Source organism: Arvicanthis niloticus, chromosome 2, assembly GCF_011762505.2.
Source record: "Arvicanthis niloticus isolate mArvNil1 chromosome 2, mArvNil1.pat.X, whole genome shotgun sequence".
Lineage (NCBI taxonomy): Eukaryota > Metazoa > Chordata > Mammalia > Rodentia > Muridae > Arvicanthis > Arvicanthis niloticus.
In genome coordinates this window covers 115,728,812-115,743,364 of record NC_047659.1, presented here as the reverse complement: position 1 = coordinate 115,743,364, position 14,553 = coordinate 115,728,812, and the positions used below count along the sequence as shown (strand labels likewise).

Sequence of the window (14,553 nt, the reverse complement as noted above, 5' to 3'; positions counted from 1 at the left end):
CTGAGGGCCAAATAGAGGATTACTGGGAGCCGAGTTCAAGGCCAGCCTAGGAATGTAGCAAGATCTTATCTCAAAAAAAAAAGTGCCAACAAACATACATTTTAATGGTCATTGTATGTGGGCCTTTTTTGATTACTTCTTTACTGCCTGATAATCTTTACATGATTTTTTGTAGTTAGATTTTGTTTCCCCTTAAAGTCTCACATTCAAGATTTGAGCAGTGTTAACAAAGAAAATCTGAGACCAACAGATTTGGGAGGATTTCACTCAGTAAGAATGTGTGTCAGACAGGGGTGATTTCAGATGTGCATGTAAAAATGTTTTGTATATAAAATGTCCAAACAAGAGAAGCACCATATCCTAAACAATGATCGCTCCATAATTCTGATTAAAAGACAGCAAACTCCAGAACATTCGTAGTCAACAATGTGTTTTACTATACATCTCAGATTTATACATTTCATATATGCTTTTAAAGCTTCAATTAACAGATCAATACAAAATAAAATATATATATATTTATATATGTGCAGCAGTGGTTCTCAGGCACAAGATTTAGGAGGAGGATGGAGGGAGTCTTTCCTTGGCATGTACTGTCAACCATGATAGTGGAACGTGTCCTTCTGACTTAGCTGCCTTGATTGAATTTTACTATGGCAAACAGTTCGAACATGTACGCTCTTGCTCATTGGAAGGATGAGATTTGAAGTAAGTTTATAGCCTGCATTTTTTGAAGTCTTTAAGACTTAAATGCTTACTTTCCTCCTAATAGAGCTCCAAGATCATCCTATGAAAATAATATGTCCACAAACTGTCTGGAACACCTGCCTAAGAACCACTGCCTATGGTTATTCAATGTCCTCAGGCCTCACAGGATGAGGTAATGGTATGATGGATTTCTTCTCGGTGTCCCTGGAAAGTGCTTTCCTCATATCTGTTAAGAAAGAAGCAAAGATTAATGTAAGCAACCAATACCAAACTTTTTAAAATCAAACTGAGTGTATGGGTTAAGTTCCCATCAGGTTTTGTGACCTCCCTGCAATCCTAAGTATATGTATGTACTTACAAGACTCCCACAGTAATTATGCCAGTTGCTAACCAAATCCCACCTAGAAGCCAACTAATATAAATGTTCTTTCTTAGTAAAAAACACATCTATACCAAGAAATGATAATTTATAGAAATTAACCACTGGCTGGTTAGTCTACGTTGACTATTCCTAAATGTAATTCTTTTGAATTTATTAAAATGAGTATTTAGGCTTGTGGGGGAGAAACAACTATTTTGACTTTCTTTTAGAGTTCCTGCCACAGCAGGAAGCTTACCATAGGCATCCTCATCAGGCTCCCCATTGCTGGCTGAGTAGTACTCTATGACTGTCCTGTAGACACTGTAGCCCAACTGCTTGTACATGTTGACGGCAACTTGATTGGATACTCTTACGAAGAGATCAACAAAAAATCCACCTTTTCTTTAAAAAAAAAAGAGAAGAAAAAAGCGGGGGGAAGGAAATGTTAAAACTGTAAGAACTCAGCCGGGTGGTGGCGGCGCACGCCTTTAATCCCAGCACTTGGGAGGCAGAGGCAGGCGGATTTCTGAGTTCGAGGCCAGCTTGGTCTACAGAGTGAGTTCCAGGACAGCCAGGACTACACAGAGAAACCCTGTCTCGAATAAACCAAAAAAAAAAAAAAAAAAAAAAAAAAAAAAAGAAACAAACAAAAAAAAAAAACTCTAGGGCATCGGGTATGCATCTTTAAAAATACTAGTGCCATGCATAGTATGGCACTTCTGTGGATTACATGCCTGTAACCCTAGGACTTGGGACTGAAGGGGGAGAACTGTGGATTCAAGGTTGGCCTGGGTTACAAACATAATGGGCTCAAGGCCAGCACTTGGCTACAAAATGGCATAAAAAGAATCCTTGGTTTTTGACTATTTGGGGATGGTAGTAACAACTCTGCAGTAGCTGCTGTAGGATACTGGTGATTCCCCCTTTCAGAGGTCTTCACATCCTGATTTTGTGTCTAGGCTATTAACTCCTTGTTTATTGTCTATTAAGATTTCATTTTTGGTTGTGAACTTTATTTATATAAGCATAATCAGTTTGGGGATTGCTTTGTGAGTGACCTCAGTCAGCTCTGAGCCTATTCTCTTCACTTTGTTTAGCTTTTCATTGTGTGAATATACAATTTGCTTGTGGTCCTCTGGAAACATTTCCAGTTCTATTGTAGAGGATGTTACTATGGATACTTTTGTTGAGCATCTCATGATAAAGTATCTACTTAGGGATCCCACTGCTGTGTCATGGGTATGTATATGCATAGTCAGCTTGATTAAATTCTAACCTGTTTATTCTAATTACTAATGAGAGGTCTGTGTCTACTGACCGTTTCGATGTCTCCTTCTGAACGGCTCTTAATGACCTTTCAGTTTTCCCCCGTGGCTACTGTGTGTGTACTATGTGTACTATTCTGCAATGTTTGAGTTTTCTGTGAGCACCCATCATGTTACTTTAGGTTGGTTATCTCTGGGTGAGCAAAGCTACTCCACTTTTCCTTAGCGGACCAATGAGCCCTCCCTGTATGGTTAGCACTGTTTACAGCCTGCTTAAAAAGGTTTCTACACTGAGGACCTGTGAGACTTTCCATATTATACTCTGTTGCTTTTCCATGTCCATGTTTTAAATGAATCTGGAGTTTGTATGTAGTAAAGTAGCAATCAGGGAAACATTTTGCCCATCCACTTGTCCCACCATCTTTACTGAAACCTCTACTTCCCCACCCTGCTATTCAGTGCAGCCTCAGGTACGCCAAGACCCTTAGACACATTCCTCATTTCCAATCTTCTACTCTCACTCTACCACCAATAGTCTGTGCTGCACATTGAACCTGAGAGGGCAGAGCTGCCCATTGTTGAAAAATATTTTGTCATTTTTGTTGCTGGTTCTTCCCTTGTATTCTGTATTAACAACACCCTCAAAAAACCTGAGTAGGATTCTGGGTGTGATTACACTTGCTCTAAGGTCAGTCACAAAGCTTACAGTATTTTCCATCTGTCAGTCATTTTAATGTCTTCTAACAAAGTTTTATAAACATTAAGAGTACTCTCAAGCTGGGCGGTGGTGGCGCACGCCTTTAATCCCAGCACTTGGGAGGCAGAGGCAGGTGGATTTCTGAGTTCGAAGCTAGCCTGGTCTACAGAGTGAGTTCCAGGACAGCCAGGGCTACACAGAGAAACCCTATCTCGAAAAACCAAAAAAAAAAAAAAAAAAGAAAAGAAAAAGAGTACTCTTGGGAGGTTTTGGGTTTTGCTTAGACTTATTCTCAAGCATATAATGCTTTTGATGCCAATTTCAATACTTTTTTCTGATTTTATTGTTTAGTTCTAGGGACTTGTACATGCTCGTTTTCTGTGACAGCAGTCTGCTGCCTCCCAATCCTCTTCCCTTGTTTCTTACAGGCCTTTGCTGTGTAAATTTCCAGAACATTATGAAACACTTTACAGGGCTTTGCTGCTTCCCTCACTTCTGTTCTCTAGACTGCTACAAAATACACTGCACCTAATGAATAACAGTTGTTTTTTAGTCAAACACCCTGGCTCCTGGTGTATCAGGAGTCTTGACTCACCAAAGCTATTTACCAACAGTTTTTCTGCAACTAGTGCCCTCTGGTGACAGTTCCTCGGATCTTCCTTCCTTACATCATCAAGGAAGCCTCAGCCTAAAGGCTGTAAAACTGACCTTACTTCTTACCTTGGATAGCCCAGACTAGCCTCAGATCCACAACAATCCTCCTGAATGCTAGGATTGCAGGAGTGAGCAGCCACACTTGTACTGGAAGTGTGACAACTCTTATGTCAGGAGATTTTTTTTTTTTTAGTAAAGATGGTGGGACAAGTGGATGGGCAAAATGTTTCCCTGGTTGCTACTTTACTACATATAAAAAAAAGTCCAGCTACTAATGTAGGGTAGACCTACAGACTTTCTTTTTGCATCGCTCTCATGCCAAGAATGTTTTTTAAACTGTATTGGTTTGTTAAGAAAACCTATGAAACAAATTCTGTGTGGTTGCAAAGTACTTACTCTCTGCCCTGGAAAGGCTTTGCTGACTTTGTTCTGTACCCTAGTTGATTTCTACCCAAAGGGTCTTACAAAGCAGCATGTTCAGCTCTAGTTAACAATTTGTCTAGTTTCCAGGGTATATAACATTGTTACATCTTGAATGGATTCAGTTGTTTTTTTAAAAATCTCTTTGTGAATGTGCATGTCTGTGTGGCATACTGTGGTGCATGTGTAGAGGTCAAAGGACAACTGTGGGTCTCTGTCTTCCTGCCTTGTTTGTTCTCCACTATGAAGATCCAGCTATCTGGCTCATGGGCGTCTAGGGATTGTCTCTATCCTCCATCTTGCCTTAACAACTGAGCCAAGAGGTATGTTGCACATCCAGCTTTTTACATGAGTTCTGAGGATCTGAACTAGGCCCTCATGCTTGCATTGAGCCATCTTCCCACCCAAGTCATTTCTCAGTATGCAGTGGCAGTATGCGGTATCCAACTATAATGTATTATCAATGATAGCAATCAACTTCCTTTTTGGCTATAATTTGCAAAATATTTTATTTTCAATCTTTATAACCTTACATAGCTCCTATAAACAAAATAAGCATCTATTTTTCTTTATCTATTTTTCTAGCCCCACTCACTGCTGGGGCTAGAAGCCAGGGTCTTGTACTTGACTACTGAGCTATATCCTTAGCCCATGTCTGTCTTTTCACTGTAGTCATTATTCATTTATAGCTAGTTTTCTCCTTATTTTTTACTCCTGTACAAAATTAGATTCTTGCTTTAGTATACATCTAAACAAGACATGAATATAATGTGTATCTGTGTACCCACACAAAACAATGAAACCTCAGAAACTGGAGAAGAAGAGAGGTTAGTAATTACCTAAATAGACAGAATACTAATTATAGCCAAGGTTATAGCTTGTTAGAACCCATTTCCTGTCTGCCTGTCTGTCACACAATGTTATTAATGTGTGTACATTCTACCTTCTCAAACTTACTTTCCTTCTTGTATTCAGTCAGGTTTGGGGATGTGTGGGGTTTCTTTCTTTTTCTTTTTATTTTGAGACAGTTTCTCTGTGTAGCCCTGGCTGTCCTGGAACTGGCTCTCTGTAGACCAGGCTTCTTCACACTCATAAGAAGAAAGAAAGCTCTTCAGATATTCAACAGCCAAGAAGAAACAGAATTTATAAATCATGTATATTTGAAAAACAGGTTCTCACCTTTCTGAAATTTCCTCTAGTAACTCCATAAGTTTAGCAGCCAAGCCAAGACGGCGGAATTCAGGGGCGACAGACAGAGCTGTGACATGTCCATGCCATTCTTCCCTAGCTACTGAGCCTTCTGCTTTGCCCATAACTGCCAACAGAAAATCGCATCAGTAATTAAAATACTAATTTGCACAAAAATTCATAGTCTGCCATTTGTTTCTTTTAAAATAAAAGTGTACCAAAGTTTTAAAGTACTATCATCAAGCTAATGATTAACACTTTGATTTAAAACTCCACTTACAAATGATATTCTATATCTACTTCTAAAGTCAGACTTAAAGGTTACTGAATGATAAACTAAAAACCAAGAACAAAGACTAGGATACTTTTTGTTCAAATAAGATACATTTGAAATAGATTTAGTTTTTTTTTTTTTAAATAGCTACATTTAAAATTACATTTACAATGTATGTATGATTGTAGCAATTCATAGCTCAAGATTTTGCTAGCAATTGGTTAAATGGATATGCCTTAATCACTACCTTATATACAAAGTAACCATACAGAAATCTTAACAGGGAATGATCCACAAAGACTACAATCATTTCTGTTATGTTCACTGTTGTCTCACTTGGCCTAGTTCAAGGCTGGACACAGAAGAGATGTGGTAAACTGTTAGTAACTGATCTGAAAATAAAATCCCATCTTTCATGATTTACATCAAATTCTAGAGTAAAGCAGACTGAAACCTGTATTAAAATCTTTACTCACCCAAAAATGTACTAGTGGTACTGTACTTACTATAACCCATTAGTTCTCCGCCAGGTGCCTCAGCAACGATGAAATACTCTGGCCAGTGCGCAAGGTACTGTAAGTAAAAAGGAATCCCATACTGGAGCTGTTAAGGAATGAGATATAATAAAGAGCAAAAGCAGGTTCGATGGTACATGCCTTTAATCTCAGCACATAGGAGGCAGAGGGAGGCACCAGTTTGAGGCCACCATGGTCTACATAGTGAGTTCTAGAACAGCTAGGGCCATGTAGAGAGACAAAAACTACCATCAGGCTAGAGAGATGGCATGGTGGATAAAGTGCTGTCAGCTGAGGACTGGAGCTCAGATACCTATTCTCCACATAAATGCTGGGTGGGCTTGGCTGCCTGCTTGTAATCCCTGCACTTGGAGGAAGCTGTGTAAAGTGGAGAGTGATTAGGAAAGACAGCTGACAACCTCTAGCCTCTCCACCCACCCTTCACACCCACATGAAAAACCACTGTCACTTATCCTCCATTTAGTACTCTAGTTTCTCTAATACCATGAAATGGAATATTTACATCAGCACTAATCTTTAATAAAATTGCCTGGACATCTCTCTAGATGTAGAATGCATACAGTGCCATCTAGAAATCAGAACCTCCTACAGTCTGCCCCCATACTGATCAGATTGTACTTATGGTTATGTGTGCCATTTATCATCTGAGATTACTTCCTGTTCATGGTTCATCTACCCTGCCACTGGAAATTCAGATTCTCTCTCAAACTTATTCTATAACTGCTTGGCACCAAAACATTTGTATTTCCTGAATTACACTGAAAAGTTCAATTGCTAGTTTCTACTTTGACTACAGATATGCAACTATTAAAGTTAAGGAATCAATTATGTTCAGAGGAATTGCCTGCCTGGCATGTGCCTGTAACCCAGCATTCCATCAGAAGCATCTGTAGTTCAAGCCAGACTGGGACACAAGGCGAGACCCTCTTACTCGAAAAGAATAAATGAATGGTTACTCTTCAACAATGGGATGTCCACACTGCTATGATTCACTACCATGTTTGTTTCACCTTATGTCAGCTTTCTGGTGCAATTACATAAAAAGACACTATTAATACACTACTAAAAAGTTCCCAGGAGCTGGGCGGTGGTGGCACACGCCTTTAATCCCAGCACTTGGGAGGCAGAGGCAGGCAGATTTCTGAGTTCGAGGCCAGCCTGGTCTACAGAGTGAGTTACAGGACAGCCAGGGCTACACAGAGAAACCCTGTCTCGAAAAACCAAAAAAAAAAAAAAAAGTTCCCAGGAAACCCTCTCAGCACTGTTAGCTTTGAAACCCTTCTGAAGGACAGCCACTTCTTCCGGAACTCAGTGCAGCAGGCCAGCTGGTCTTCCTGCTGTCCAGCAACTGACACTACTACCATGAGCTCCCCTTGATATCCCCACTCCCTACATAAACACTAGGTCTTATATAGTCAAAGTGTAGGTTAATTTGTAATCTACTATTTTCCCAAAGGGAAAATTTCTGTGATATGAAATTCTTCGAAATCCTACATATTCATGTAAGTGATTTGAGGGCCTTTTGGTTTTTCTTTTCCATTGTTTCTGATGTGGCTCTTGATGCTTGTACTTGTTAGCTGTGTTCCTTTGCATGAGGATACAACTTACCTCATCCCTCTACCAGGAGATATCTAAGTCATTTCTAATTCTAAAAAATGTTTAGATCCTTTATGTCCTTGATGAAGACAGCTTAATTTATCATTTCCTTATTAGTGAATGTGAATAACATTCCAATTTTTTAAGTCTCCTAACTTTTATGATGTCACTTTTTTTTGTAAAGGGACAACAAGATGTGGTATTGGGGACCAATAGTCTGTCATATCTACCCAAACTCAGAACCACAGATGGTATGTATATTAACCAACATGGCTGTATCCTGGTAAGAAAGAAAGAAAGAAAGAAAGAAAGAAAGAAAGAAAGAAAGAAGAGAGAGAGAGAGAGAGAGAGAGAGAGAGAGAGAGAGAGAGAGAGAAAGAGTAGTAAGCCAGATTTGGTCCATGATGTTTCTATTTGCCAATTCCTGGAATAAACTGTTTTTTATTTTCAGCCTTCAGGAAATGGCCTTACTTCTAAAATGCCTTTCAGAAAGACCGTGCCAGGTGGCTATGGCACCAGCAGCTTCTAAAAAGGGATCTTACTTAACCAGCAGCAGCACTGGGTTGTATCTTTTCAAAATTCTGGATAAGCTGATATATTAAATCATATTTTAGTTTGCATGTCTTTTGACTGGTGAGACTGAACTAACTCTTCCGTAGCTTCTGCCCCCAGCAAGCTACCAGTTATTCTCAGCAGTAGTAGTAGTCAGTGGGACGTGGTTTAGAAATCTTATTTGTATTGTAGGCCACTGATATGCTGTTGCAGTACAGTCAGGAATACCCTAACTTGGCCCATTTTTGCTCATTTTCTACTGAGATGATAGAAACTGTTATTACAGCCACAAATCAGGAGGCAGCTCCTGAACAGTGAGAGAGAAGGGCTGTGTGGTGTTTCCCAAAACAATCACCATCACCTCCCCTCTGTTGACTGCACTCCCAGAAACACATATGAAGACATGTTCTGGAAGCCATTTATGCCAGAAAGACCCAGGATCTCTTGAGCAGGGAGGGCTGTTGGAGATGCCATGGAGCCACTTACCCCCTCTAGATTTGGTTCCCAGGAGAGGGAGACAGACCCCAACTACCTGTGCTGTTGCTGCTGTCTGTGTACAGCCAGGATTACTGTGGGAAGGTGAGCAGTAGAGCTGCATGTAACTGAGTCATATAGTCATTACCTTACCAGTCTGTGGGCAAGCCTAAGGCCACTCCCACTCTGTTTTGTAATTGTAATGTTGCTTGTGCTGTTCAAAACCTATTCCTTAAAACATTTTTCAGAACTCATCTTTTTCTTTTGTTTCTCCAATTTTCTTCTTCATAAATAATCCTTAGTTTTACTTTTTCTCAAAAAGGATACAGTTTCTGTAAGTGGATCCAAGTTACTGAAAGAAACAAGAAATGGCAACAGTAAGAAATCTTGAGCCCAACTTAAAATATTGTATTAATTAAAACAAAATATGGGCTGAGCATAGTGGTTCACACCTTTAATCCCAGCACTCAGGAGGCAGAGGAAAGTTAACCCTGTCTACAATGGCAAGTTCCAGGGCAGCCAGGACTACACAGAGAAACCCTGTCTCAAGAAACTGACCAAACAAGACAACAAAACATGTTTCTTCTACAACTCTGAAACCAACCTGAAAGCCAAAGAAGATGGTTTAAATGACCCAGGGCCATATGTGCACCAATAAAGATACGTACTTTTTCACTGACCTGCCTTTTTATAAGCAGAATTATAGCTTACTCCATCAGACTTGCAGACATGAGGACCAGTTAGGTGTATATCTCTTATGTACAGCCAGTCAAACTAACCTGCTCCAATTCTATCATCCCTGTCTGGCTCTGGGCCTTCCCCTACAATTTCCCCTTCTTAAAGTGGATAGGAGTCCTCCCCTGCCTCCACAGTACAAATCCTCACAGACCTCATGTACTTTCAAATGAAGTTCACTTACTTCCACACTGCTCCCTCCTGTCAACTAAGCCCCGGTGCTGTGGGGAACTACCCAACATGTCCCATCACACAAGCCCAAATTCAGCATTCTTGAAAACCATCTCAAACCATCTCTCCCCATTCACTTTCCTAGTCAGTCTTCTCCCAGGCTCCAAACCAGCTATTTTTAACTGTTTCCCTTTCTTGTCAATCTCTGAGACTGAAGAATGTCAGGTAGTCATACTACAATCCTCTAGTCTAGTAGTTCTCAACCCTTTAGGTTTTAAAACCTGTGGTGATGTATCATGGAAATACCCCTTATATCCTCAAAGACTGGAACTTTTGTTGGCCCTCACAACTAGAGTTACTAATGCACCCTGAAATCACTTAGGACTGTAGTTTACTGTATCCTCAGCCTGTGTGCTTATTAACCCGCCTTTATGAGAACATTTTAACAATCAGCTTACTTGCCTTGGCTTTCCATGTAATCAACTTTTAGAACCTAATACATAGCTATAACCTTAAGTTATATATTCTTCCATCCTCCTGACCCAGAACAATGCATGTGTATCAATTACAGAAAGCAGCAAATACAGAGGTTGAAAGCAATCTTCTAAGATGAATATCCTTCATAAACACTGAAAACAGTGTTTGGATATTGGTTAATAAACAGTGATGTGTGTGATGCTATTTGTTGTCTTGATCAGTTGGGGATCAGTTGGAGCCAGAGACTGAATCCCTTGTAAAACTGTTACAGATTTCTGTAAAGTATCCCTTCTTTCCTCCATGTGATGCTTTCTGTGCTGCTCAACAGAGTCCAACCCGTTGTGAGGGACAGAAACTGAACACAAACGCAGGGACAAATTCACAAGACAGCCTTTGAGCAGGCAGAAATGAAGACTCGTATACCAGTCAGAGGGCAGAGGAAACATGAAGGAGAGAATTCAGTTCTGGACTTGCTTTTGCTAAAATGACAGCAAGGAAAGAAAGCAAGTGCTTTTCTTTCTTTCCTTAATGTGACACCAGTACCTTATTGGTAACTGAGAGTTTTGTGTTTAATCCATGCAGAAATCCACTTTACACTTAAGACAAAGCTATTATATTTACTGTGTCTTGATTGGTTTTGGTCAACATAAACCCAGACATCTGGGAAGAGGCAATCTTGATTGAGGAAGAGCCTCCATAAGACTGGCCTATAGGCAATAGGAGGCATTTTCTTCATCAATGGATGGTTGATGTAGGCCACTGTGCGTGGTGCCACCCCTGGGCAGGTAGGCCTTGGGTGTATAAGAAAGCAGACTGAGCAACCCAGGGGACGAAGCCATTAAGAGCACTCCTCCATGTGTTCTGCTTCACTTCCTGCCTCCATGTTCCTGACTTGGCTTCCCTCAGCAGACTCCGACCCGAGGCATTCTGACCAGTGTTTTATCATAGCAATAAGAACCTTAAGGTCTACAGGCCATATAAATATTTTTAATTTTAAGTTACTCATTTAAAAATAATTGCATGGGGCTGGAGAGATGGCTCAGAGTGCTGACTGCTCTTCCAGAGGTCCTGAGTTCAAATTCCAGCAACCACATGGTGGCTCCCAACCATCTGTAATGAGATCTGATGCCCCCTTCTGATGTGTCTGAAGACAGCTACAGTGTACTTATATATAATAAATTGTTTGAAAAAAATAATTACATGTTAACATGAATAAACATGGATAAATTTATCAAGAAAAATTAAAAAAAAAAAAACCCTAATGACAGTGGCAAATTTAAATGAAAACCATTGACTTCTCTAGTGTTCCTGATACTTACTATTTAGAGACTGACTGCACACCTGCAAAACATGATAGGCAAAACAACTGGTTTTAGCGGTCTTATCGATGTGAGAACAGCTTTGACCTTAGAGACATCATGAACACATCCTGAGGGCCTCTGGTCTGGGTGCTATGGTCCTGCCCTGTAGAGACCCCAATCCTCTCCTTTATACGTTTGGCTCACCTCAACTGTCCAACTCTCTCTGCCCTTCCTCTATTTCCTTACACACATGAAAATGCAAAAAAAAAAAAAAAAAAAAAGGGGGGGGGTTTAAGAAGAAAACAGCCCAAGGCCTTTAGCTGACTTCACCCACTCAAAAGCCTCTGCACCCAGACACTGCTTACTCTTCTGCCATTATAAAGCTAGCAGACCCCTCCCTCTTCTTACCACTGAGGACGCTTCTCTACAATTCTTTCTCTCCTGTATTTGTACCTTCCACTTCTGCTCTCCTGAAGGGAGTGTACAAATGCAGCACACACTTAGCCATCACCACTCATGATAGTGCCCTCCTCCTGCTGGGAGTCATTCTTCTATGTGCTAGCTTCTGGGTCCCAGCCCTTTTCCTCCCACCTCACATTGGCCTTTCAGTTTCATTTACTCTAGTTCCTAACCTGTGACTCACTGTTTCCTAAGATGGCCTACTAACATGAGAAAGTGGGCTCCTTTACTGGGATTAACAAGAGGAGGCATTACCAAGCCAGGTGAGCTGAGACCTAATGTTTAGTAAGTGTTCATGTGTATTTTCCTTCTACTTTATCCATTTCCATATTAAAGCACTCTCTTCCTAAAGCTTCATATGCATTGTTTACCTGTCTATTTCTTAACTTCAGATACTGTATCATATACACAGCACTTCCCATTATCATTCTAGGCCATTGCCAAGGCCTCCTCAATGGCTTACCTGCTTTATTGCCTCTAATCAGTCACCATGTACTCATTAAATCAGAATTCAGATTGAGGAATTTTTAGACACCATGTGCCTGTACCTTTACAGAACCCTCCCCCTCCCCCAATTATTATTCCCTAAATACAATAGTATTGGAAGTACTTATAAAACATGTACATTGTACTATATAAGTAATCTACTGATTTACAGTACATGAAGTTCTTGGGTTATTTGCATACCATACCACTGTAATTTAAAGGGGGTTGCACATCACTGAATTTTGGTATATCCTAGAATTAATCTCCTGGATACCAAAGGACCTCAGACTTGTGATCCTCAAACCTCAGCCTGAGTGCCAGGATCAACTTTTTGTCATTCATTTAATGGGTATGGGTTTTTTTTATATGTGTGTACACCACATGCATACCTGGTAGTCACTGAAGCCAGAAAAGGACATCAGCTTCTCTGGAACTGGTATTACGGTCAAGTGTGAGCCTCCGTGTGTAGTGACCACCTATCCTCTGGAAGAGTAGCCAGTGTTTTTAACAACTGAACCGTCTCTGTCCAGCTCCATGGGACCAATTTTTTAACAACGACAAGGGCCAGTCTCCACCTACTCTACCAGGGTTCTATGTGTGTGTGCCCAGAAACTGAGGACATCAGCACACGACAGAATTTTTGAAGATTAAAGAGCTTATTATTACATGAGCGCCAGCCACAAGTATTAAATGGGGAGAGGATTCAACACAAGCTGGACATTACAAATTGCACAGGATCGAATCTGAACCAATTTAACATGGTAATTAAACCTGGCTTCACCTGAAGCAAGGCCTACCCTGGCTTCACACTGCCATTTTCTCACCTGCAGCCTTCCCCCGAATCTCCTCATCAAACTTCATCAAGGTTCATCCCCTCTTTGAAATGTCCATAGTTATCTCATCCCAGTTTCTTCCCTTCTGCTAACTGAACCATCCGGTTCGTACTATGTTACGTCAAGCAAATAATCGAGGTAATGTGTCCACAGGAGTTCACGGTGAAATGCTTAGCTTTTTAAATTTTTTTCATAAATTTCCAAACTAAATTTTTTTTTCTTTTCAAAAGCGAGAAGAGGAGAACGGCAAGTCATCACGGGTCTTTTAAACTTGGACTGAAAAGACACCACACAGCACCGCGGGGAATCCTGAGTACTGTGGATCCCAACCCACCCCCCAAAAAATGTAGTCTAGCTGGGTGTGGTGAGGCATGCCTTTAATCCCAGCACTAGGAAGACGTAACTGTGAGTTTTAGGCCAGCCGGGTCTACATAGTAAGTTCCTGGAACCCAGGGATACAAAGTATTCTTTTTTTTAATAAGAAAAAAAAAAAAAAAAAAAAAAAAGGCAGTCTACTTTGGGCGCTCCGCTACTGTAACTACCAAGCACAAACCACAACTTGCTGAGAGGGCCCGGAGCATCACAAGGTTACTTCACTGGGATACAATTTAACCAGGACCGCGCTCCTTCCGGGCTCACCCTCCGCAGTGAGTCCGCCTCAGGGAGCCGGCGCAGGGTGTCCAGCCCAGCTCCGCATCAGCCCAGCGCACCCGGAGCGCCGCGCCTCGGCCAAGGTCACCGGCCAGGGCACCCGCGCAGCGTCCACCCGGCCCACGGCCCCGCGAGGCTGACCCCGTCCCGCGCCGCGAAGACAGAGGCTGGCGATGCCTCACTCACATGTTGTTGAAGCGGAACAGGTCGTCGCAGGTGAAGGCCCGGAGCGTGGTCATTGCGCCGCCGCCAGCCTCCAACCCGCTCAGCGCGACCCAGCGCCCGCACTACCGGAAGTACTCGCGGCCGCGGCCGCCTTGGGGTGGGACAAAGAACTACTTCCGGACCAGAGGTTGCTGGGCAACAAGGGTAGCGTCGTAGCTCGCTCTGGCGGCGGAAATCAGCAATTGCCTTAAAGCTCAACGCCTGCAGACCCTTTCCAGAAAGTAGGCAGAGTAACAAAGAGGAAGAAGCTGGGGTCAGAAAGCCAAATCATAAAAGGGAGTTTCAAAACTTCAAAGAGGCTTCACAGGGTGAGTCAGGAAGTGATCCCTAAAAGGATGGCTCAGGGCCTCTTCTCTCAACCACTGTCATGAACCAGGAATGTGATCTTAAATAGCATATTAAAATTATTTAGAAAAAGAAAGGAAGGAAGGAAGGAAGGAAGGAAGGAAGGAAGGAAGGAAGGAAGGAAGGAAGGAGAAAGAAAGAGAAA

General features: G+C 41.6%; 1 protein-coding gene across 4 annotated transcripts; it reads right to left on the bottom strand.

Moving 5' to 3' along the window:
• Positions 1-413: 413 nt before the first annotated feature.
• Naa20 (N-alpha-acetyltransferase 20, NatB catalytic subunit) lies at positions 414-14,156 on the bottom strand. Of its 4 annotated transcripts, none has more exons than XM_034496690.2 (6): positions 14,025-14,156; positions 9,053-9,077; positions 6,044-6,164; positions 5,285-5,420; positions 1,326-1,471; positions 414-934 (listed from the first exon to the last, which is right to left on the bottom strand). In XM_034496690.2, exons 1-6 carry the CDS (start codon positions 14,075-14,077, stop codon positions 849-851), a joined length of 567 nt encoding a protein of 188 aa, XP_034352581.1. In that variant the 5' UTR covers positions 14,078-14,156; the 3' UTR covers positions 414-848. The 4 variants fall into 4 exon arrangements, with proteins under 4 accessions (XP_034352581.1, XP_034352582.1, XP_076786027.1 ...); XM_034496691.2 differs by having other exon boundaries at positions 6,074-6,164; XM_076929912.1 differs by lacking the exon at positions 14,025-14,156 and adding an exon at positions 13,827-13,945 and having other exon boundaries at positions 6,074-6,164.
• Positions 14,157-14,553: the final 397 nt, after the last annotated feature.

What these genes read in the sequence shown, in the direction of transcription:
- Naa20 (XM_034496690.2), bottom strand. Translation starts at nt 14,077, where the DNA reads ATGACCACGCTCCGGGCCTTCACCTGCGACGACCTGTTCCGCTTCAAC. An exon ending in CTGTTCCGCTTCAACAACAT is followed by an intron (nt 9,078 to 14,024) that starts GTGAGTGAGGCA and finishes TGTTTCTTTCAG; the next exon opens with TAACTTGGATCCACTTACAG. An exon ending in CTAGAGGAAATTTCAGAAAG is followed by an intron (nt 1,472 to 5,284) that starts GTGAGAACCTGT and finishes TTTTTTTTAAAG; the next exon opens with AAAAGGTGGATTTTTTGTTG.